Source organism: Lethenteron reissneri, chromosome 55, assembly GCF_015708825.2.
Source record: "Lethenteron reissneri isolate LAM-NWPU_2019-01 chromosome 55, ASM1570882v1, whole genome shotgun sequence".
Taxonomy (NCBI): Eukaryota; Metazoa; Chordata; class Hyperoartia; order Petromyzontiformes; family Petromyzontidae; genus Lethenteron; species Lethenteron reissneri.
This window is the reverse complement of record NC_083833.1, coordinates 4472229-4496871: the sequence shown is the minus strand read 5'-3', so window position 1 is coordinate 4496871 and position 24643 is coordinate 4472229. Positions and strand designations below refer to the sequence as shown.

Genomic DNA, 24643 nt, shown 5'->3' with positions numbered 1-24643 from the left:
GCGGAGCGAAGACTTATGCTTCACTTGGAGGCGAAAGGCCCGCTTTACACCTCGCTCCGTGGTATTCAGCCGCAATCTCACCACACTGCATTACTTGTGCTTACATAACCAACGCAAAACATTTTGCATAATTAATTTTTGTTAAATATAATTAATGGGAGCATTTCTGTAACGTCGTATTTCGGTAAATTTGGTCTTCCGCAACCCGGGTATTTTTTGTATATGCAGCAATCTCATCTGACACCCACCCTATTATGTGCTGTGATAACAAAAAAATTATTACTTACCCTGTTTTGCATACATATGTAATTGTTTTACCAAATGTGACCTCGTCACCAACCAATTTTGCATTATCTACCACTTCAGGAGGTTCACATGTTATTGCTGTGAATGAAACACAAATAAAGCCTCCAATTACAATTATCATCTGTAAGGGAAAGTGGTATAAAGCACATGTTAAGCACACGAGGTGTGGTGTGGGCAAAATCCCACCCTGATGTCTTAATACCCCCTAAAGTTGTTTATACATCGTGTTAAGTGCTCATTTAACCCCTGAGGGGACCTTGGAGGGGCTTGAGAACTGTTTGGATGTCACTGCAACCGATGCATGGCAGGAACAGCAATCAAACTCAGGTGGTTTGAATGCAGTAGTTAAGAATGCGCTAACCACTGCACGTCACTCACCACAGATTGGACGTGACTTAATGGCCACATAGCACATTGTTAGTAATAAGGTCAGCCATAAACAAGCAGCACATAGTAGGAGTAGGGGAGAATGGGGGATTCCATTCTCCGTCAGACTGGGGGTTGAAGAGCAGAGTTTCGCTCTCCACAAGAAATGCATCTGAACAACAAGAGGGTTAATGGAGATAAGGATGAGGGCAGAAGAACCGTAGAATTAAGGAACACTTATTTAGTGACATAAATGGGGTCACTACGGCGCATGGCGCCAGTAGCAGTTCCAAGGAAAAACAGGGTGTAAATGGCCCTCTGTCAGCGGCGTGTGCTGGAGCACCAAGGATAGTCCATGAGGGACATGGCTCTGGTGAATGCAGAGATGGGGCATGGGAGGACGTAATAGTCTGGGTGAACCTCAGAGGGCACGTGACCAGACAGAAGAGGTAATGGGACACGTGGTGTAGGGTCCTCGTTTTTCTGGGAAGATCCAGAAGGAGGCGTGGCCGAGGGCGGAGCCAGGCCACGCTGAGGAGCAAAAGAGGCGAGTCTGGAGAACGATCTGGACTGCTGTCTTCTGGGAATCAACTCGTCGTCTACGTTTCTTCGGTCTCCAGGCTTCGGGGCTTGTTAGTGATGGATCAAGCAGTATGCTAACGGACCTGGTCCGGCAATATAGTTACCCCGTGGTGGTTACCGCTATGTAGTGTCCCGTTGTATGGTTAGGTAGTAGACCAGAGTACAGAGTTAACTGTGTTGTATATTATGGAGTGATCCTGTTGGGGTCTAGTTAGCTACGTTGTACGTCTTCTTAACACGATGTATAAACAACCCCCTAAACGTACGTTGTACGTTTAGGGGGTTACACTGTTGGGGTTGTTAAATAAAGGTGTTTCCTCCAAGAACCAGTGTGTGTATCAGTGAAACCACTACCCTTACACAAAGTGTGTACTGATAAAATAACATGTAAAGTACAGTACTGTACTTCTATACTTGCATGTCTATGCTCCAAGCCTTCGTCAAACTCAAACTTAGCGATGGAAAATAGGGGGATAGTATGCTGTCGTAGGCAGATACAATAAAAAAGCACTTGAGCTAGTATTTGAACAGGGAAATAGTTATCTGGTATTTGTGTTGAGTTCCCAAATGCAAGGGCAGCAGAACAGAAGGAGCAACCTGTAATTTAATAGCTGTCAACTGGGGGGTTTGAAAAGATACCTTAATTGCTAGGAAAGATTTGAGTAGAGTGTGATGAATGGGGAGAGGTACAGTATATGGGAGTAATTCATGGAGCATCTTGAAAATGGTGATGAACGCAAATAGGCATCTCAGCATAAAACCATACCGTACTTACGTGTGCAATTTATAGTGGGCTCAGTCCATTTGAAATGGCCTTCCGGACTCTTCTGGCAGTTGATTGTATTCAGTGGTCCCTCATTGGCCGAACTAAAGCCACGTTTGCATTTATATTCCACTGTTACACCAGCCTTAAAGTCTCTATTGTGGATAATCGGTTCCGCGTTCTCTACTGATGAGGGGTTGTCACACGTATCTGCCACTGTTTATAAACACATGCATAATTTATGAGTTAGCAGCTGTCCCACACTGTTATGCAAAAGCAATCCTTTAATTCATGACATTCATCATTGTAAATAATGGAAGAGTTAATTATCAATAGAGCAGTGGGCTAATGATGACACAATTCCAAGTTTAAATGTCTGTCAGCATTGACTTGGCCAAGCATCTGCCAGGATCATAAAAAATGGTACTGACTGGCGAGTAGAACTTTGTCGTGAATAAATATTTATTTGGGAGAACATTAGCCTGCATATTTCGATAATGATTTTCATGATTTTTAAAAAAAAACTAACAGAGCTGTAAAGGAAACTCTTAGAAGAAAAGTGTGGGAGGGTCTAGAATGCATGAACATGGTTACTTAAATACGTACTTTTGCAGTAGGGTTTTTCGCTACTCAATTTGCCTGTACGTAAGCATTCTATCGTTTGGTTTCCCACCAATACATAATTTTCATTGCAACTATATCTGATAAAAGTGTTGAATTGAACTGGCAGAGAAACGTCAAAACTTCCATTTTGAATATCAAGTTGGTCGCACGTCACCGCTGTTAAGAGAAAAACATAACACAACATCGACAATAGAAATTATCACAGAGGTCAGAGGAACCACACATCCTCTTATTATCTGAAGAGAGGATTTGTAAATAATTTGCGTTATGGGTATAATATTTTTCTTGACTAAAGTATAACTTCTCCGGCAAACTTTTTACCCTAAAATATGGCATCGCGGGTTTATTTGAGTCACGTCAAATGCATGATGCACATATCATGATGCAAAAAAATCTCTGAAAAAATATTGAAATGAATAGAGTGCATCACCAGAACTCTGCCGAGCTTGCGTGTACACTTGGGCCTACTTACCCTGTTAACCCCACTTATCTCCATGGGAAAGAAAAGATAAACATTACAATTACAATGTAATTAATCCAGAGAAACCTCATGCTCATGGACATCTTGGTCAACCATGTGCTATGTTAGTGTACTGATATTTACACATTGTTACACACTTAGTTGACAAATAAATAATGTAAGTCCACCATACAATATTTACAATTTTCCACCTCAGCTACAGTTCAGCTTTCAATATCTGCTTCATGTTTATGGTGACTCAGATGAAACTGTACTGTAGAGGTTTTGATGCATAATTACAGTATATTGTAAACATAGTTATTAAATTAGGTGTCAATTCTATGCTCTTAAATTAACTTGAGTAATATGTATTTATAATTAGCAGTGTGCACAAATGGTGCATAAAAGATTTGGCGGCCTGCGAGTGCAGCCACGAATCCCAAAGCATTGACCACTCTGCTTCTGAACAGACAATTGAGTGGCTAACAAATCTAAAATTACATATTTAATCTGCTATTAATCCATACGAAAGAAGAAGATTCCATCCGTAATGGAAAATCTCTCCCCCAAAAAGAGCCTGGCTCAGAGAGGTTTAACTATTTAACACTTTTTAATACTTACGTTTACAGATGGGTGCTTTTTCAATGGACCATTCTAGCGTCGGCAAGCACTCAGCTTCATTACTGCCAATTAAGGTATATCTGAAAAACATATACATAAAACAGATACAAATCAGTTAGTGAAGTTCCCTTTCATAACACATTGGCACAGAATGAAAGAGATGCAAAAAAGAAGCGGAAAGCAGCTTGGAGTGCTTTCACAAAGCTGACTTTGGTCATAAACAGCAGCATATCAATGTCTAAAAAAAACTCTTTTTAATCAGTGTTTACCTTCTATAACATATACTTCAGAAACATTGTCAATGGAAATGTTGTTTTTTTCAAAAGTCAAAATTGCGCAAAGAAGCATGGAGAGTGTTGACATCCCCAGCGTTTAACAGTACTCTCCTTTTTTGTATTTGGATTGTCAATCAACACTGGGTAAACAACATGTGCATAGTCGTTCTCTTCTAGCATGTGCACCTGTTGTTCTCTTTTAGCATGTGCACCTGTTGTTCTCGTTTAGCCCCGCCCCCCCAATACGTTCCATTCATTGGCTACCACATTCAGATAAGCCCCTCCCCCCTCCTAACTTGTATTTAAGAACTTGTATCTTGGAATTTTTGTCTCACTTGATGCAGTAAATCTTACTGTGACGTCCCACCTGATGACGGAGACTTGTGTTGCCTCCGAAACGTCGTGATTTATTATTTTATTTCTATCATTACTTTTATTAATTTTTATTTTTTACCTACGTAACTTGACAGAAAAAACGAGTATATACACATCAAACAGAGTATATACACATATACACATCAAACACCATGCTGATACAAATTAGGGTTTGAATATAAAACGGCACTGAAAATGAGCATTGCTTTGTAAGTCTAAATTAAAACAAACGAATGCCTTTTGACAATGGATGTAACAGTCATATAATCTTACCCTTCATCACAATAAAAATTGACTTGACTGCCAACGTTAACGTTGGTATCGTCAATTTTCAAATTTTCTGAAAGTGTTATCTTTTTGCACTTTTTTTCTGAAAAATACACAGACAGACACATACCACAGTTATGTTTAACATGTCAGCTAAAACAGTGATATATGTGCTGGGCATAATTAAGGTTAATGTGAAAATAGGATTTCTGCATCGCTGGATCAGTGATCAGGCAACAGTATTAATTATCCTTGATCCGTACCCAGTGTGTGTGTGTGTTCATATTGGACACCTTGTGTAATCACATGTAATTATTTGGTTCTTTCGGTTAAGTCACGTCTAAAGATAAAATAACAAATTAAATTAAATAATAGCATACGACGTTTCGATTGCAACACAAGCAATCATCATCAGGTATAATTCCTGCAGTCACGAAAGTTCTAAAATTAAGATTTAATCACATGTAACTTGGGTGGTTAGAACCTTGTTCTTCCACCTTAGAATTATTTCCCGGCTGAGTTGATTCCCGTCACCAAATGATTTAGAGACTGTTCCATGCTTTTGTGTTCTCCCCACTTGATTACTGCAACACGTTACTGTTCTGGATTCTGGATAAGGTACTGGGTAGACTCCAGCTCCTTCAGAATGCAGCTGCAATAGTCTTTAGACACACATGGTTTCACGAGCACATCACACACCTGCTCTCTTGTCTTTGCACTGGCTAGCAGTCAAGTATCGAGTGGATTACAAGACCCGCTGCTGACCTACAAGGCTCTCACAATGGGTTTGCAGAAACTGAGCCGGGTTTACAATCCAATGAGGTCCCTGAGATCATCCGATCACCTTCTAAGTACTCCGAGGTTAAGTCTCATTTCCTGGGGCGATTGGGCTTTTGCCAGTACAGCTCCAAATCTATGGAACTGTAACACGGGTCCTCAGATACGGTCGACCTTTATAACATACTAGCGGGAAGTACCCGGCATTGCCTGGGGGAAAAATATATTTCAAAACTTCTCTCAAACGATAACATATACGTACACAAATACTAAGCTATTGTGAAAGCCCGGCGTGCGGTTTGTCTGTCCATTTGTCCATCAACAAAATTATAAGAGGCTTGCAGAAGTCCAAAAAGTTATAGAAAGTGGGGCTGGGCTGCTATACCCCCCGCCACCGCCCGCTCTACAGTAGCAGTAACTACAAACTTTACAGTAGTATCTACCTACTCTACAGTAGTATCTACCCACTCTATCGTCGTATATACCGACTCTTTTATAGTATGTATCGACTCTATAATAGTACTAACTTCACAGAGTGTAGTGGTGAGGACTAGTCCCGTGCAGAGCCCCCGGCCTCGCCTAGATTGCCCAGCTGGCCGAGGTGGCACGTTTGCAGGCTGGGGCTGGGCTGTTACCCCACCCACCATCCCCCCGCCCACTCTACAGTAATAGTATCTAAGGGCTATAGTAATAGTATCTACCGACCCTATAGTAGTAAGTCCACACATTGGGGTAGTGGAGGGGAGGACATCACACTTTTAATAATTTACCTCAGCGTTGTGTATTTTTTTGCATTTCTAACGCGAATGATAATTCCCCCCTCCCCCCACCGATCGCGTGTGTGCGTTGCAAGGGGTAACCACGGGTCGGCGTTTCGCGCATGCGCAGATGCGTGCTCTGGCGCCACCCTGTGCTTATGAAAGGAAAAAATTGTTGATGTAACTACTTTAAAGATGACAGATGTAAAATACGAATAGCACTGGCTCACCACCGGGCTTATCGCGTGATATCTCTGTACATTTAAAAATATATAAACTCCACAGTTTTTGAGTTAAATCCGTTGCAATTCGCGTCCACACACAGACACACAGAAGACAGAGAGACAGACAAAAATGACTTATAGAGGTAAGAAGAATATGAATATGGACATGACAATAAGCATGAGTAAATGAATATGAGCATGAAAATGGGAATAAGCCAATCGAATCGGAGCCGGTGAATTCTATCCAATCAAAAGGAGGGAGAGGGTATTTATGCATTGGGATCTCCAGGTTAATTTTGGCTTACAAACGTAAATTAGTATTACTTTTAATCTTGCACTCAACTCACTAACTATGGAGAGCAGCGTTGTACTGGCTAGTTCACTGGGAGAACCAAGTATAATACCTGTCCATATACAGTAGGAATTATACGAACCCGGTCAACTCAGCCTTAATTTTAAACGACTGTACTTCGGTGTGGTTGACACGTACTCTAGAGAGTCAAAGGTGGTTATGCATAATTCGGCCAACAACACTCACCCCCTTGGGTGCAGAGTCCACATTAGGTCAAATAAAAGTGTCTTCTCAAGCGGTCAATGGGGCACTCATCTCTGAGCTAGTCGGGGCTTGCAAAACAAACTACACTCTATCTATGAGTAAATAGGTAATATTTTTCACGTGAATAAAATGACTTAACACAAAGGCTTTTATAGGCCATTACCTGGAGCTCAATATATTCTGACAACATCGATTAGTGATATATGAACCAGTCCTGAAAACCATCTTCAGCAACCCTCAATGACCAGTGTGATGAAGTATGGTCAAACAAATCTTCGATGGGAGGAGGCCTTCATCCAGAACTGGATTAACAAATGGTTGTACATTAATGTTACTAAGAAGATGCCGAAAATGGTCTGGCTGGTTTAGTGATGTGCGCGATTCACATTGCAGTGATTTAGACCAGGTGCTATCACATTTGAAGATTGTATTGCAAAAGGGATAACACGTGTAACATATCAATAGTGCTAATGGCAGAAACCAACAATGTGCATCACTTACGTATACATTTTGGAGCGGGATGAGACCACTGCTTATTGGCTTGACAGACAGCACTCGCAAATCCCTCCAACTCGTAACTTTAACAAGAAGAATTCTGTTTAAGCATTGCTCATCTCATGAGGGGTAATTAGAATACAAAATCATTTAAGTGAAAAACTTAATACAGCACTGCAAGACATCTACATTATCAGGTGTTGGTACTTTCCCAGATGGTGTCAAAACATGCCTTCAATTTATTTTCTACACGTAAAATACACAATTTATTCATATCAATTTGTTAATTTAATGCTCACCCACTCCTGCAGGTAAAGGTGATAGTTTCTCCAAATATGTTCGACGGAGCCTTATATATTAGATTGCTAATTTCATTTGGGTAGTTGCATGTCACCACTGAAAAAACAATTAAGAGAACATGAGCCTATGGTGGTCAACGTCACATTATTTGTAGCATCAGCATTGTTATTTTATATCAAGCACTGGATCCCTGTAATTGCTTGATAAGACGAAACTTAAACTACCTTTTAAATGCCAAATGTTGGATTTATAACATGAACTTGTTATATATGTAAATGCAAAAGGAAACTGAACACAAATATACTTCACTTTTTCCAAAGTCTTCCTGAATAATACACTCCAAGAACATGTTGTCATAAAAAATACCCTCCTTAATTCTGATACAATGAAAATCGTGAAAATACCCATCCATAGGCAGTAGACAGATCTAATGTGGATTCAGAATCGATCAATTTTATTAACTTTTCTAGGATTGGAGAAAAGTCAAGACCATAGAAGCAATCTCTACCAAGGCGGACTGTTTCCCACCTAATGATTTGTTTTGAATATAGAGATACCAACGAATATATACTCTGGCGTATCTCAGAGCACTTTACATTATATCTCATCTCAACTCATTTAAAAGGGCACCGCCAATGGTAGGTGTCCCTGTGGGCACTATATGACTCAGCACATGGCCTGCAAACGGGCATTAGGCTACCAGTTGGAGGCAATTATTGTTTTTGTTCAGTTGTTCTTTCTTAAAAAGTATGTTATTAACAAAAAAAATCAGGTACATGCAGAGGCTATGAAAGAGGGTTGACACCAGCACAAACAAATTACGGAGTACAGTACAATGGAAACCTGTATAAACCATATGTTTCAATAAACTCTACAACCCTGGTGTCTCCCTAAGCTCAGATACCCCTGTAGGAATAGAATAAAAGGGGGGGGGGAAGGGGGGAGTGCCTAAATGCTCTAATGAATGCCCTTTAAGCATCAATGTCCACTGGAGGAGAGGTAGTGAAGGGGTTCCATATTTGGTGGGAAGCTCCTCCCTGACCTGTTAGTTTTGCAATTAGATGCTCTAGAGCGGCAATTTTTGACAATGTATCGACCCATTCCTGCAGTGTTGGGGGAGCATGGTCTTTTCAGTTTGCTATAATGGTGCGTTTTGCCATAACATTGAAAATTTTGAATAATGTATTTGGCTCCCTGGAAAGGCATTGATGTTTCAACCTCAACAGGGACATTTCTGGTGAGGGTGAGATGCTTGTTTTGTGAATGTAATTAAAGTAGCAAGTGATCATTTGAAAAAAAGTGTTAATGTCTGGATATTCCCAAAAGGAATGTTATAGTTTGAGGAGTGTCCAGGGCATCGTGGGCAGTTGGGGGAGGGTGTTCTGTCGAATTTGGGTCGTTATATGGTTAGTTAATAGCTATGGAGAAATTTTAATTGGGTTTTTCTGAGGGGGGGGGGGAGAGAAGATTTTGTAGCATACGAGCCCAGATTGTCTCCTTTGGCACGTCCTACTGGGTGGGGTACCATTAAAAAAAGACCAGATTTAGTCGGTTTTCGTTTTTTTGTTTAGTTTTAACGTGTAATCCTAATCGAGTAGTTTGCGGATGTTTTTATTTGGCAACATTTGGACCATGACACCGGCACACAATGGCCAACTCTTGCGAATCATGTCACGAGATCTGTAGCATCCACTTTAAAGCGGGTATTTTACAAGTAATACACCCACAGTATTAATCAGTGCGGTCACTGGATATGAACCATCACCCTCTGCATCAAGCGCGAAATGAGCTATAACTAGGCCTTCCTGAAATTTGTTTAGACTCAGTGAGGCTATTCTGGATAAATAACTGATGAAATTAACGGAAGTAGGAGATTTTTCCCAATGCCTAGACTTGTGCAAACACTGGCAAGCTCCCCTTCCTCTCGCGGTTTTGCTGTCCCCCCTTCCCAGAAACCCCCAACACGTTGTACCGGACTTGTGTGCGTACCTCAATAAAACATTGTAAAAAAAAATGGAGGTCGGGAGAATTTTTGGTGGATCGGAATTTGATGTGCTCTGTGAGAATGGCTGAGATTTCCTCATGACTCGATGTTCTTCATTCTCAGCTGGTCTCTGGAATTCACAAACCCCCCCTTGTTTGCATCTCTTCCTTTGGTTTTGTTATTTGTTGAAGTCACCCTTGTAAGAGATATCTGCTGTCTCAGTGTTCTCACCTGGTAAATTTTCAGGTGCATGAATACTTGCCAGTGACATTTCCTAATCGAGATTTGGGCTCGGACTGAAGCTTCGTGGTTTATATTTGCCAATTATTTTAGTGTCCAACAAGTCTATTTCACAGAAAATGCTAAACTTGATTAAGTCCCAACAAACACAACTGGGCAGCTGTTGGAAATTCACCATCACCTCTATACAAACTCAGTCTGAGGCGATTACGCGACTTCATTCTACATAGCTGCAACTATTTACCTTCGCAATGTAAATAAGTCCAACGTCCGTCGTCTTGGCAACGAATAGCATTATTGGAGGTCGTTAATTCATACCTTTGTAAGAAAAAAAGTCAGAAAAACAATGTAATAACTTACATATAGTGTATAATTTCACAGCATTAACAAAAGGAAAGTTAAAACATTGTTAAAACAAGATTTGTTGAAATATTTAAACACAGAGCTGGATCCTGAATGGGGAATTATGTATTAGGGACTGGCAGTGATATAATCTTGTGAGGACAGTCACATAATGGGGCCCAAGCAGGAATCTCGGGTTAAGATAGATAAGCTACAGAAACACATATTTGAGGTTGGAAGATGGGGTTGGTTGATGGAACCAGCAGATAACCTATAGCTGAAGAGGGCTATATTTTATAATGAAAAAGCAAAATACCAATTGGTCTAAATTAGCTTTCTATCAGTGAATATTATCTGTCACGACATATGAATTAGAAACATGGACTTTGACCAAGTAGTTTAATAAAAGCCGAAAAGTGCAAAAATATGAATAGAGAGATCTATGCCTGGAATTACACTGAAATATAGAAAAAGGAACAAGGATTAGAGAATGCATGCAAGTCGGAGACATCATATGTAAAAAAAAGGTGTCAGTTTTGTTGCCAGATAGAAGGGTAAACAACCAATTATCATATTTTTACTGGCAAATGAGGTTCCCATAGTGTGATCATATTGACTGTTAATAAAAGTGGACGTGGGCTATAAGGGATGATGGTAACACGTTAGTGGCAGCCCATGGAGGGAACACATGAGAGGATGACCACTTTGGAGATGAAGCAATGAAATCAGTTTTCAGTTTTTCTAGTTGCATCACAGGGAAGGGAGATATGGCTTCGGATTGCGGATGACAATTCACAGAATACACACGCATGGGCAGTGCTTTTAGACTGGACATAAGCATAATCACAATAAAACGGTTGCGAGTTCAAATCTTACTTTGAGGGTTAACCTGGCACAATTTTCTTTTGGGGTCGATTAATTGAATACCACTTCACGGAAAGACTTAAACTAAACTATTTTTTCCTTTTTTTCAAAAGCCACCTGGCGACAAATGAACTCAACGAAGTGGCGTATTATGTGGAAATTTATAGCAGCCAAATAATTTAAACACATGTTTCTAAATGTGAAGGGAAAAGCTGGACAACCAAGAGAAAAATCCACACCATTATGGGGAGAAAATGCAAAGTCCAAATATATAGGCATCAGGTTCCAGATCAAACCCACGACCTCGTGCATACCTGGCGAGAAAGATAACATCTCACCACCGTGACACCCTTAAGAAGAGGCAGTCCTCCAATATGAGATTTACGAACATATACCATCACTGAAACCGCGCCAATCCATTGCATGTTGATGCAGACAGCAGGGAAAGACTTTAACTTGATGTGCAGCTTCAATTTGTGTGCTTATTGCCATTCTGCTCACCAGCCTCACAGAATGATAATTATTAATCTTGAAATATCAATGGATTAACTCCGCAGGTCTCATAACCACGTTGCAATAAAAGTTTAAATCCACAAGATGGTCTAGATGGATGGCATGAAGGCGTATGTAAAGTAAGTATTTTTCCACCATCTGAGCTTCATGGACATTCATTGCAGTGAATGTTATAATAAGAAAACAACTCACCCAGTATTGCATTGGCATGAGACGCTTTTATCATGAGCAAAATGAGAAGGGTGTTGACCACTGCATATACCATTGGTAATTTCTGGCCGTCCACAATTGACCTCTGTAAATAAAGCAGAAAGATTATGGCTTTCAACAGTTTGTAAACTTTGTCTACACCGTCATAAAATTGATGGCATTTAATGCCTGTATAGTAACATCTCATCCTGTGTTCTTTGGAACCTACATGACCGCACAATAGAATTTAAAAAAAATTATCCGTGCTTTTGTCTACGTGTCTCTTTTATATGGCCATTCCTTGAGTGTTCTTCCTCTATTTGACTATCTCTTCATGTCTCATATGCCTCTATCCGTGATCGCTATGAAGCGAGTCAGTCCGGTTACCAAACTGGCAAACTGGAATTAACCTGGATTCCCACAGCAGCCTCACCAAGCCAATCCAGTTCCGAAGGGGACATGTCGCCCCTTGGCAATGTTCAGGAACTAAATGCCAAATTAGTATTGGTTTCTGGCCCTTAAAAGGGCATTTTTCTTGCCGTTTAGCTTTAACTGGTCATATTAACGATGTCCATTTTGCCTAGATGGCGATAATAGTTGTGTTAAAGGTAACACGAAAACATGTAACGGGTAGAAGTGTGAAAAGGCGATTGTTTCCCATCCAAGCGGTCTCTTTAAATTGGGCCTTTTGAGTCACTTTCCTGAGGTAAAAGGTAGTGGTGCAGCCCTGCATTTGCAATAGATTTCATTGTGGCATAGTATGAGCTTACCCAAGCATACCTTAAACTAATAAAAGGGAACCTACAGCCCAGAGACCAGATGTGGCTCATTACTGTACTTTATTGCATACGGCAAGTGGCCAAATCAGACTTACCAGTTTTAAACGTCCCACAAAAATGATGCATCACTGCGAGCATTTTATCCATGCTAATCAGGAACTGGAGGAGAATTTTTTCTACTTGACAACACTTTCATTTTTTTTTCTTTTTTTATATTTCAGTAAGGGTCTGGTACAGAGCACAAACCACGACGTGAGGAAAGTTTAGAGGAGGGGGGAGATTTGGCTCGCTGACCCACCGAGTGGAGACCACGAGCAGGGTATGTGTACTTTTATGTGGGACGGAGGAAGGTGAGGGAAGAATATGTTAACCCTTTCCCGTTTCGAGACATCTGCTAGTTGCAGGGTGGGTCCCGTTCACCGCTGAATCCCGGAATGCGCAAGCGGTTATCGTAAACTTCAGTTAGAGGTGTAGAACCGCTGTTTTTAAAGAAATTGTACTCACCGCAGACCACTGTAGTGACACGTCCGCATTCTACAATAGCTGGTGCCAAACTGTGCCACACCCCCTCCCGCATGACCTTTTACTTCCGATTCCATTTCGATGACGTTCACGATGATGTATAGGTACATCATTGGAATGGGAAAGGGTTCAGTAGGGAGTAGAGGGAGCAGGAGAAGAGTTGGGGGGAGGGGAGGGGGGAAAAAGGGTGGGGGGTTCTAACTTTACCGCTCATTCACTTCTGTCACCTGTTTTGAATGATCACGTAGCCGGGATCATATAAAATAATCCAATTTTGAGCAAATCCTATCCGATCCAGGATTTAAAAAGATGTAATTGACCATCGGATTATGCAACATTGGACTGAGCACGAGAGGATACATTGTAGTACTTGTGGTCTACACAAATGATGACTAAATGAAGGATTAAGGCGAATGTAAAGAAGACAAGTATTTAAGCAGAGCAAATGCGACGATATATTTTTGACAAAAAGTATTGATTTCTGATTTTTTTTCTGATCCATAATTCTGGCAAAGAACTTAAGAGCAACGGGCAGTCATCCATACTTGTATAATGCGAGCAAGGATTGAGGGGGGGCGGAGTCTGGGTCACGTGGGGAGTGGGTAGAGTTAGGGTCACGTGGGGGAGAGGATTTAGGGAGAGAACCGGAAGGGGAAGGGGGAGTTGAGACGGAGTGAAACACGAGGCCACGCTGGGCAAGACGGAGAGAGTGGCCCGGTCGCCACGCGGTGGGAGACGTCGACACCGACAGCCATCGGTGTCAGACGAAGAGAGCTAATGGGGCAGTGAGAGGCTAGCTGTGTAAGGGGCAGCAGTGATGCTAGATAGTGGGGCAGCGGTGTGGCTGCAAGGATTGCCTGATGGAGCAGCAGGGAGACTGCATATTGAAGCAGCAGGGAGACTGCATAACGGAGCAGCCGAGGGCTGTGGAGAGGTCGCCGAGCGGGACGCGGGCCTGAGCGAGACGCCGTGGTATCGAGATTCTACGAACCCAATAAAGGACAACGGAGATCGACATCTGAGAGAGAGTCTTTTATTACATTGGTGTCAGAAGTGAAACGGCATGTCAAAACAGCTCAGGAGGAAGACCGTCCCTGCACCATCTTCGGCAACATCTTCCGACGACGACCTCCCTCCAGCGGTGGCGCTACCCACGATGGAGGAAGAAAGCGGGGTGGGGACGAGCGGGGTTCCAGTCGTGCAGGACGTGGCCGCCTCGGTGGGCCCATCCGCGCGACTGGACGCTGACGACGGATGGCGACAGGTGGCGGCGCAACTGGAGGCGCTGAAGACGGTGTTGGTGAAATTGTGCGTCCTCGTGACGCCGGCGACGACTTCGGGGAGGCCCGGCGAGGAACAACGGGCCGGGGCCTTGCCGTCGCCATCAGCCCTCTCGACCACGCGGCACGAAGACGCCATCTTGGGCGTGGCCGAGGAAGAACGGCGGGAAGCCGCCATCTTGCGCCCTCCGCCGCGGGAAGCCGCCATCTTGCACACGTTGCGGAGCGACGCAATCTTGTCGCTGCCACGCGTGTCACCATCAGAGGAGGACGGAGGAGCAAGAACCCGCAGCCGTCATTTAACAACGGTCAAAGAATTCTCAATCGGCGGCGATTGGAGCGCATTCGCCTGCTGTTTTCAAGCGGCCGTACGCTCCACCAAATGGACAGACGCGGAGGCCCTGGAAGTCTTACCAACACTTCTCGACGACAAGTCCGTCCGGTTCTTCCGCTCCATCAAGGCCGACAAGAAGAAGATGCTGCAGGGTGTCTTCGAGGAGATGGCGGATGCGTACGAGCCTCCGGACGACGCCCATCGGAGATTTGTTCAGCGCCAACGGGCGCCTGATGAATCGCCGGTGGCCTTCAGAGGCGCAGTTTTGGAACTGGCGATGGCAGCATAACCCGAGACGGAGCCCGATTTGTTGGAGCCCCTCGTGTTGGGCAAAATGCTCGAATTATCTAGAGACCTGGGGATCCCCATGCCGGTGTGCAGCCATGATAAATTGACATCCCGTGCTGTGGCTAAGTGCTTGGACGCTCAATTTAATCTCCGACGCTGGAAGCAGGTGTCAGCTTGGACGGGGGGGCCCGTCGTTGAAGGCGGTGCTACGGGGTGGGATCCTACGAAGGCGATCTACGTTCCTGACGACAAGGGTCCGCAGGAGTTGACGGCCGCCTCCGCCCAGTGGCCTGCTCGGGGGGGGGGACGGGGCCGAGGTCCGGGCCGTCGGCGCGGGAGCGTCGGGACGGGGGGTGCCGCGCGTCGGAACGACGTGGAGTGTTTCCGCTGCGGCCGTAAGGGCCACTTCGCCAGGGACTGTTGGGCTCGCATCCCGGGGCCGCCCCAGCAGGAGGCCTCGACCACGGACGTCGCGCGAAAAGACCCACCAGGACAGGCAAGTCGGTGCGCACCAGACACCCAGCAAGGCCTGTCACCTCATGCATCACCATCGCCGCGCGGTCCGTGTGTCGTTAACAACAAGGTGCCTCCGGTTGACCCGTGTCGCTCGCTGACGCAATGGCGCCGATTGGCACGGAGGGTAGTTGCGGCCGCTACGGGGTCGTCCACGGTACCGGGTTCCATTCAGGGGGTCGAGGTGCGTATTTTGGTGGACTCCGGTGCGTCCGCGACCATTATTTCGGATGTCATTTTCCATCTTTTGGGCATTCCGCCAGGGAGAGTGCGAGCGGTTTATGATTCATGCATAGCGGCGAACGGGGGAAGTATGGGCATTGTGGGCCAGGTGGACGCCAACATATCCATTGGGGGGGGTGTCGGCTTCAGGGACCGTGTTGATCTCTAGGTCCCTCACGGTACCCTGTTTGTTGGGGACTGATTTCCTGGCAAAAATGCCCATTCAAATAAGGATTGATCAAAACTGCATTGAATTACCAGGGGGGCGCAAAATATCGATCCTACCGTCGCCATGGGGCCGGCCTGCCCCTGTTTGCCAGGTGCAGGCGCTGTCCGAGGTATCTGTTGTCATTCCACCTGGTTCGCAGATGCTTATCCCGTTGAGATATCGGAAGCCAGTACCTGGCGTTGAGGGAGCGGCGGGGGTTCTGTTATCGCTGTCCACGGCTATAACGGGCGGCTCGGCGCTGGTTGGGGCACAAACAATTGTCCGGCCGGGCCAGCCCCCGTTCTTACAGGTGCTAAATGGGAGTGCTGAGAATGTCAGTGTCCCGGCCGGAACGGTTGTGGCTCACGCCACGATCGCGTTCACGACCCATGACAACCGGGTCCGCCGGGACATGGTAGGGGGGGTTTCGGGGCCAACGGGGCAGGATGACCGTTGGGTTGCCGAGTTATGCGGGGAGAATTCATCCCTGACCAGAGAGCAACGGTCCGCGCTTTGCGCGCTGTTGCTAAATTATTCCGACGTGTTCAGCTCGGATGATTTTGACTTGGGACGCACCTCCCTGCTTTCCCACCACATTGATATGGGGGATGCCGCTCCGATTCGGTTGAACTCGCATCGGTTGAGCCCGACGGAGCGGGATCAGGTTCGCGGGGCAGTGGAGGACATGCTAGCCGCTGACATTATATCCCCGTCTAACAGTCTATGGGGCGCACCGGTAGTCCTTGTGAAGAAGAAGGATGGGAAACTGCAATTTTGCGTCGATTTTCGGAAATTGAATAAGGTGTCCGTCGCAGACGCGTACCCACTTCCGCGTATGGATGATTCCCTCGATGCCTTGTCTGGGGCGAAGTTTTTTTCAACATTGGATCTCTCTTCGGGATTCTGACAGCTTCCCCTTGACGAGTCCTCGAGGGAAAAGACGGCTTTTCGCACGCCGCAGGGACTGTTTCAGTTTAATTGCCTTCCGATGGGCTTGAATGCGGCTCCCGCCACTTTTAAGCAGTTGATGGAGCTGGTGTTAACGGGTCTGCAGTGGGAGACATGTTTGATTTATTTAGACGATGTCATCGTCTTTAGCCGCACATTTGATGAACATTTGCAGAGATTGGAGACGGTTTTTGCTAGGATGCGCTCCGCAAATTTAAAATTCAAACTGAAAAAGTGTCACCTACTGCAACGGTCCGTGCGTTATTTGGGACACATAGTCAGTGCGGACGGGGTGGCCACGGACCTGGAGAAGACGGCATGCGTCCGCAACTGGCCAACCCCGGCCTCGGTTGGGGACGTACGTCGCTTCTTGGGGTTCGTCTCATACTATCGCAGGTTCGTCCCGAACTTTGCTATGATCGCTAGGCCCTTGCACCTCCTTACGGGTAAGGGTCGGAGGTTTAGTTGGGGTCCGCCGGAGGAAGCGGCGTTTCAGGGCCTACGCGATCGGTTGGCGCCGGCGCCGACATTGGACTATCCGGATTTTGATCGACCTTTTATTCTGGATACGGACGCTAGTGACACTGGGATTGGGACCATTCTGTCACAGTCCAAGGGCGGCGTGGAGCGCGTGGTAGCCTACGGTAGCCGTGTACTGTCCCCGGCGGAAACCCGCTACTGCGTCACTCGCCGCGAATTATTGGCTATTGTCTATTTTCTCCGCCAATATCGGCCGTATCTTTACGGCCAGTCATTTATTGTGCGCACGGACCATGCGGCTCTGCAATATGCCCTGAGGGTTGACCAACCATCTGGCCAACTGGCACGATGGTTGGAGACCCTGTAGGAATTTTCCTTCGTCATACAATATCGGAAGGGGTCGCATCACGCGAATGCGGACGCACTCTCCAGATTACCACAGGGGTCCCCTTGCGCTTGCGCGTCGGGTACGAATAGGTGTACGCCGGTTCAGCTACCCCCTCGGCCTGTCGTGTCAGCTGTCGAGGTGCCTGGGGCTCCGGTGTACCCAGGACAGGCCGATGGGTTTCTGAACATGCCGCGCTCGGTACGGATTCGCGAAAAATTGCTTGACGACTCGTTGGGGGCTTTACGGAGTCGGGCTGCGAAGGGAGCGGGGAGATTGCTGTCCGGTGGGACGCCGGGGGCCGCTCTCTGGGATGGGTTGCTCATGTGGAGAGAGGGATTGCATGACCGCTGACGTCTGGTAGTACCGTCGTCGTTACGGTACGAATTGATTCGGACTCTGCACGGCGACACTTTATTACATCTCGGGGTGCAGAAGACTTTGTTAACATTACAGCGAGACTACTTCTGGCACGGCATGACGACAGATGTCGTCGGACACATTCGGGCATGTCCTGAGTGTGCCCGGCGGAAGCCGCCTAAAAACCCTTACGTGCCGCCGGTGCAGTCTATACAAGTGTTTCGTATCAACGAGTTGGTGGCGCTGGATATTTTGGGACCTTTCCCGCCATCCGCTAGGGGTAATAAATATTTGCTGGTCGGGGTGGAATATCTTTCCCGCTGGCTGATGGCTTGGCCCTTACCCGACCAGTCGGCGGCGTCTATCACGGACGCCTTCCTATTTGGATATGTGATGGACAAAGGTGCGCCGGAGAGGCTACTCACGGATCAGGGGCGAAATTTTTCTTCCAAATTGTTGGCGGAAGTGTGCGCTGCTCTGGGAACCAAGAAGGTTCGTACGTCTCCTTACCACCCGCAGACGGATGGCATGGTGGAACGCCTTAATCGGACGCTGTCGGCCATGCTATGTCACACGGTTGACGAGAAACAAGCTGATTGGGACTTGCATATACCTGGGGTACTCTCCGCGTATCGGATGATGCCTCATGCGTCCACTGGGTATTCTCCATTTTTTCTCATGTACGGCCGCGAGAATGTGCCGCCGGTGGAAGTACAGCTGAGTACGGGGGCGAAGGGTCCTGTTAAACCTCTCCCCGAATACATTCAGGACACGGTTTGACGAGTCGCCGAGGCACGGGAGGGGGCCCGGTTGGCTACTGCAAAGACTCAGGCGCGAAACGAGCGTTGCGCCTGGCGCTCGACCGGTACATGCCCCTGGCAAGTGTGGGACAGGGCATGGCTGCACTGCCCGCAGGTGCGGCCGGGGATCTCCCCTAAGCTTCACAAACCATGGCAGGGGCCGGTTAAGCTTATTGAAGTCCCTAACCCGCAATCCGCACGGGTTCGGTTCAGATCGCGGCGCTGGTACGTTCATACGTCTAGGCTGAAGCCCTACGTGGCCCCGCGGACGGATGCGTCATCCCCTGATGTTGCCTTGCCGGTGTCTGTTGCGCCCGACGCACCTCTGCCCTTGCCTGTTGACTCGGCAAGCGCGCCTGTCGTGCCTTCTACAGATGAACCAGCCGTGATGCAGGCGGATGTAGCGAATCCTGCTCTGGGTGGGCCTACCACGGCGACGGGGCCACTTGGCCCCGCTGCTATTCCAACCCCACCACAGACACGGTTGCCAGAGATTCCGGACTTGGGTCTCCCTGGGGAACGGGACCTTGGCGTTGACGGGCCTCCAACAGCGGCGGGCGGTTCTACTCCCGTCGATCTTAAGACCCCGTTGCGTTCTCGGTCCGTTGGGAGACCGCCACCCATTCGGGACGGGCCGGCGACCCGCACGCGTTCCAAATCCCTTTCCTTTCGTTGATTGTTATTGTTCTTGTTGTTCTTGTTGTTCTTGTTATTGTTCTTATATTCTCCGTTGTCCAGTGATGCCAGATGGTTCCAATATTGCTCGCATTATTTTCTTGTAATTATTGCAGCCGAGGACGGCTGGGTTTTCATTAGGGGGGGGGGGTCGTGTAATGCGAGCAAAGATTGAGGGGGGGCGGAGTTTGGGTCACGTGGGGAGTGGGTGGAGTTAGGGTCACGTGGGGGAGAGGATTTAGGGAGAGAACCGGAAGGGGAAGGGGGAGTTGAGACGGAGTGAAACACGAGGAGGCCACGCTGGGCAAGACGGAGAGAGTGGCGCGGTCGCCACGCGGTGGGAGACGTCGACACCGACAGCCATCGGTGTCAGACGAAGAGAGCTAACGGGGCAGTGAGAGGCTAGCTGTGTAAGGGGCAGCAGTGACGCTAGATAGCGGGGCAGCGGTGTGGCTGCAAGGATTGCCTGACGGAGCAGCAGGGAGACTGCATATTGGAGCAGCAGGGAGACTGCATAACGGAGCAGCCGAGGGCTGTGGAGAGGTCGTCGAGCGGGACGCGGGCCTGAGCGAGACGCCGTGGTATCGAGATTCTACGAACCCAATAAAGGACAACGGAGATTGACATCTGAGAGAGAGTCCTTTATTACACTTGTTTAAAGTATTTTTAAGTGTAACAGGATTGAGTTGGTGAGGAATCTCTATATACAGTTCGCTCTTCTATACTGCATAAAAATATGAACTTTCACCATTATTAAATGACAATGTCTTTTAAACGTTAACACTTACATATTTGTTTCAAACATTTGGTGTGATAAAATAATATTTCATATATAACTCAACAATTGCATGTATTTAACAGGGTTTTAATCCTTTGCGAGTGCATAAATCAATTAATATGGATGACATACCTTGATGCAGCAACATTGTTACAATCTGATTTTTTATTCCAATCAAATTTGATTGTTGACATCTTATGCTAAGTTCGCAATCATGCAGATTGTGTGGATTGCAGATCCATCAATTTACAATTATGACCCAATCCGATGGTAAACCCCGAACAAAAGAAACTGCTCCCACTTACAATTATTTTAATGTCAGTGATTACCTTGACAATCTACTTTTGGGACAGACCACATCCCATTGTTCCGGCATTGAGTATACACTTGTTGTTGTCCATTGATGCGAAACCTGTAATCATGAATGTAAAGAAATTAAATAATTTGAAAGCCACTAATGTATTGCATTATGAGGTGGCACTGTGATTGGAATGGACAAAATTGTAAGATTTTACATCATGGTCAATGACCCAATTATCCTCAACCCCTGTGGCCAGTAATGCACAGGAAGTCAACAGTGGGCATCCTATGAATAAACTTGTCTCCACCTTGGGAATGTGAAATTTCCACTGCTGGATTTGTTGTTAAACAGCGTTCGGATGAAAAGTGCGGAACAGCTTATGCGGTAATATAATTACTCCACCCATTTGTCAATTTATGAATGACTAGCTTTACTACCCGGCTTCGCCCGGGACTCTGATTCACCACGTCCGACCGCCTTTGTCTCCCCAGTGAGGCTGAGTCGACCTAGGGGAGGCCCAGGACTGGTTGAAATAATCGTCACCCGGTGGTGGCCGTGAGCGGGAATCGAACTCGAGTCGCCGGGTTCGTAGGGCAGCGCACTAAGCACTGCGCAAGCGCGGGTGACATGACAGATGTGACATTACAGCTCACTTGCCGTGCAAAATACAAAAGTCTATTCTTATAATTTTTGCATGGCGTACAGTCTGGAAAGTACCCACATGGAAAATTTTCAAGTTTGTTGCATGTCGGGAAGTACGCTAAACATTTTGAACAGACACACATAATCACAAATTTCCCTTTATATATGTAGAGATTAAAGATAAATTCAGAAAGCATATAATAATTCCAATGGAGAAGACACAACTACGTTTTAACATTTCTATTTAGTATTCTTGTATGTTATGAATATTGTCTCTGCTGTATTGTTTGAACCATTGTTCAGTATTTGGTTTGCAATTACTTCCTTGCTGAGTAATAATCTTAAATACCCATTTGCTCTGTTACCTCAACATGTACTGCATGGGGGATACAGTATAAAAAAATAATTATGGATGAGGGAAACCAATGAATATGCGCATCACTCGAAAGCTTGTAAGGGCAGTGAGATGTTGACTGACTTTCAACTGTGATGCACTGGGTTCAATGGTTGGAAGCTAACGGTCAATGCAACTCTATATAATTTGACTAGCGGCCTATAGAAACTACAATTTCTTTCTGGTTTCCACACACTGTAGCTGTGTGTGTACCAATTCCATGCTGACATTTTCCCATGCAGTATTTTCATAATCCTTTACTCTTCCTTTTGTCATCACTACAAGGATTGACCAAGTGTAGTAACCACAGATGCACCCACTGCTATGCAAGGGCTATGTTTGGGCAGAGCATTAATTGCCCACCCTTTTGAGGCCCGTATTCTAAGTCATGGCTCAGCTCTGGTTTATCCTTAAATACTTGGGCTCAATTCCGGCGTAGGGCGCTCTCTTTCTTTCAAAAACACATGAGTGGCTCAGCTATAGCTTGGCTCAGGCTGAGCACATTGAAATTCTGAGCATGGCGAAGTTGATGCTTAGGGCTGACTCAAGTTGGTGAGATGTTAACTACCTCACCTGGAATAAAGGAGGTCGTGGGTTCTATCCTGACGCCTGTATATTTGGAGTTTGCATGTTCTCCCCATGGTCATGAGGATTTTTTTCCAGGTCCTCCGGTTTTCCTCTCCACATTTAGAATCACATATTTAGAGTATTTGGCTGCTATCAATTTCCACATGAGTCACTTAATTGGGCTATCATTTGTGGCCAGGTTGCTTTAGAAAAATAGCGTCATAGCTCAGTGGGCCTTACCTGGTAATATGAAAAAAATAGTATATAGTTTTTTTAAATATTTGCTTTGTGATGGCCCACTTGAGCCACAGCCAAGATTGAGCTGGGGTGTGACTAAGAATACAGGCCTAAGTCTAAGCTGCAGACTGTTTCTTCCACATCACCAGAGATTATGGCAAACCCGCTGAATGAATGGCATGTTTAAGCATCAAATAAAAGTTTTGGTCAAGATATAGTGACGTAAATGGAGTCACTATGGCGTTTAGCGCCAGCTACTGTCAGAATAGTGGAACTGTGCATCTTGAGCCTTTCTCTGGCACCAGAGTAAGAATTGCATGGGAGCGGGCCCTAGGGGGCATAGTTCTGGTGACGGTCAGAGGGAGGGAAAGTGAGGACGTGACAGCCTGGGTGAACCCGAGAGGGCACGTGACCGGGACAGGGTAGCGAGGGGGCCCAGAGGGTGGCGTGAGAGACACGTGATGCTCGGTCGAGAACCTTCTGGTGGAATCCAGAAGGGGGCGTAGCCGAGGGCGGAGCAAGGCCACGCTCAGGAGCATAAAAGGGAAGTCCTGAGAGCAATCGCTATTGTCTGCTGGAATGGAACCCTCGGAGCAACGTCTCTTCGGTCTTCGGTCATTACGCTCGGCTTCGTGGGTCAGGCAGTGTGTTGCTGACCTGACACCTTTATGTAGTTACCCTGTTGGGGTCTCGTAACTGTGTACGTTTATGTAGAAACCCTGTTGGGGTGTTATAATAAATGTGTTGCCTCCAAAGTCAAGTGTGTGCCTCCGTAGAACCCACTACAAGGATATAAGGTTTCTAAGGCAAATACTACCTAGACGAGTGGAGAATTGCTTTTCAAAACGACCAACAGTTATTGCTTATGAAAATTAATGCAATGCAAAAATAAAAAAATCCATTTGTATAATATGTATATTCTTGTGTAAACTATTCCTTATCTCCACCGAAGGACCATAACCTTATCAAGGTGGTGGGATTTGTATGTTCCAATAACCCTCAGAGCTATGTCGCGTGGAGTCTTGTACTCCTCGTAGGGTCTCCCTTGGCGAACAGCTCTGGGGGAAGGTTCCAGACAAATACCAGTCCAATTCAAAAGCCCCTCATGAATGGTTCTGAAATATAAAAATCAGAGAACCTCGCTCATCAAGGTATACTGGGACACCCCTCTGGAGCCAGGCTCAGGGGTGGTGTTCACCGGCAAGCACCTTGTCTTGTGGCCGGGTGACCCACATAACCCAGCCAGGCCCAGCCCAAAATGGCTGTGGGGCCATCCTTTGGGCCCACCATCCGCAGGACAATGGGTGAGGGGCGGAAACGATGCCAGTATGGCAGGGAGAGGGATGGTCTCGGACAGACTGGACCTTGGCAATGGACACTACCTATTGAGACGTAGAATGTCACATCACTGGGGGGGAAGGAGCCGGAGCAGGTGGATGTGTAAAGGTATCAACTAGATATAGTCGATCTCACGTCCACACACAGCATTGGAACTGGAACCAAACTTATGAATCGGGGGTGGTCTCTATCCTATTCCAGAGTAACCCCTAGTGAGAAGCCCCAGGAGGGTGTGGGATACTTACAAGTGCCCGGCTGGGTGCTGTTCAGTTGGAGTTTGTCCCAGTGGATGAGAGGGTCGACTCAATGAGACTTCGTGTCTCAGAAAGGACAACTCTGACTGTTGTCTGTGCTTTTGCACCAAACAGCAGTTCAGAGTATTTGCCCTTCTTGGAGATGGTGGGTGCAGTGCTCGATAGAGTGCCGCCTACCAACTCCATAGACTTATTGGCTGACTTCTATGCTCACATGGGAAACAATGAAGACGCCTGGAGAGGCATGATTGGGAAGAATGCCCCCCCTGAATGGTGAGATGTTTTTAGAATTCTGTGCTAGTCATGGAATGGCAATAACAAACACCATGTTCAAACACAAGGATGATGATATGTTAACAAGGTACCAGAGCAACTTGGGCAAAAGATCAATGATTTACTTTATAGTTGTATCATAGGACCTAAGGCCGTATGTTCTGGACACTCAGGTGAAGAGAGG

The 24643-nt window shown here is 46.2% G+C and overlaps 1 protein-coding gene across 2 annotated transcripts in view; it reads right to left on the bottom strand.

The window, feature by feature from the left end:
* Window positions 1–24643, bottom strand: part of LOC133356666 (sushi, von Willebrand factor type A, EGF and pentraxin domain-containing protein 1-like) — a 77348-nt gene that overhangs the window by 33891 nt on the left and 18814 nt on the right. For both annotated transcript variants that reach the window (XM_061574304.1, XM_061574305.1), the window contains exons 11-20: window positions 20783–20865; window positions 11885–11987; window positions 10218–10291; window positions 7749–7845; window positions 7456–7532; window positions 4646–4742; window positions 3723–3802; window positions 2624–2797; window positions 2030–2233; window positions 288–384 (exon numbers count right to left, since the gene is read on the bottom strand). In XM_061574304.1, coding sequence (XP_061430288.1) covers window positions 288–384; window positions 2030–2233; window positions 2624–2797; window positions 3723–3802; window positions 4646–4742; window positions 7456–7532; window positions 7749–7845; window positions 10218–10291; window positions 11885–11987; window positions 20783–20865 — 1086 coding nt within the window. The remainder of the gene's footprint in view (window positions 1–287; window positions 385–2029; window positions 2234–2623; window positions 2798–3722; window positions 3803–4645; window positions 4743–7455; window positions 7533–7748; window positions 7846–10217; window positions 10292–11884; window positions 11988–20782; window positions 20866–24643) is intronic.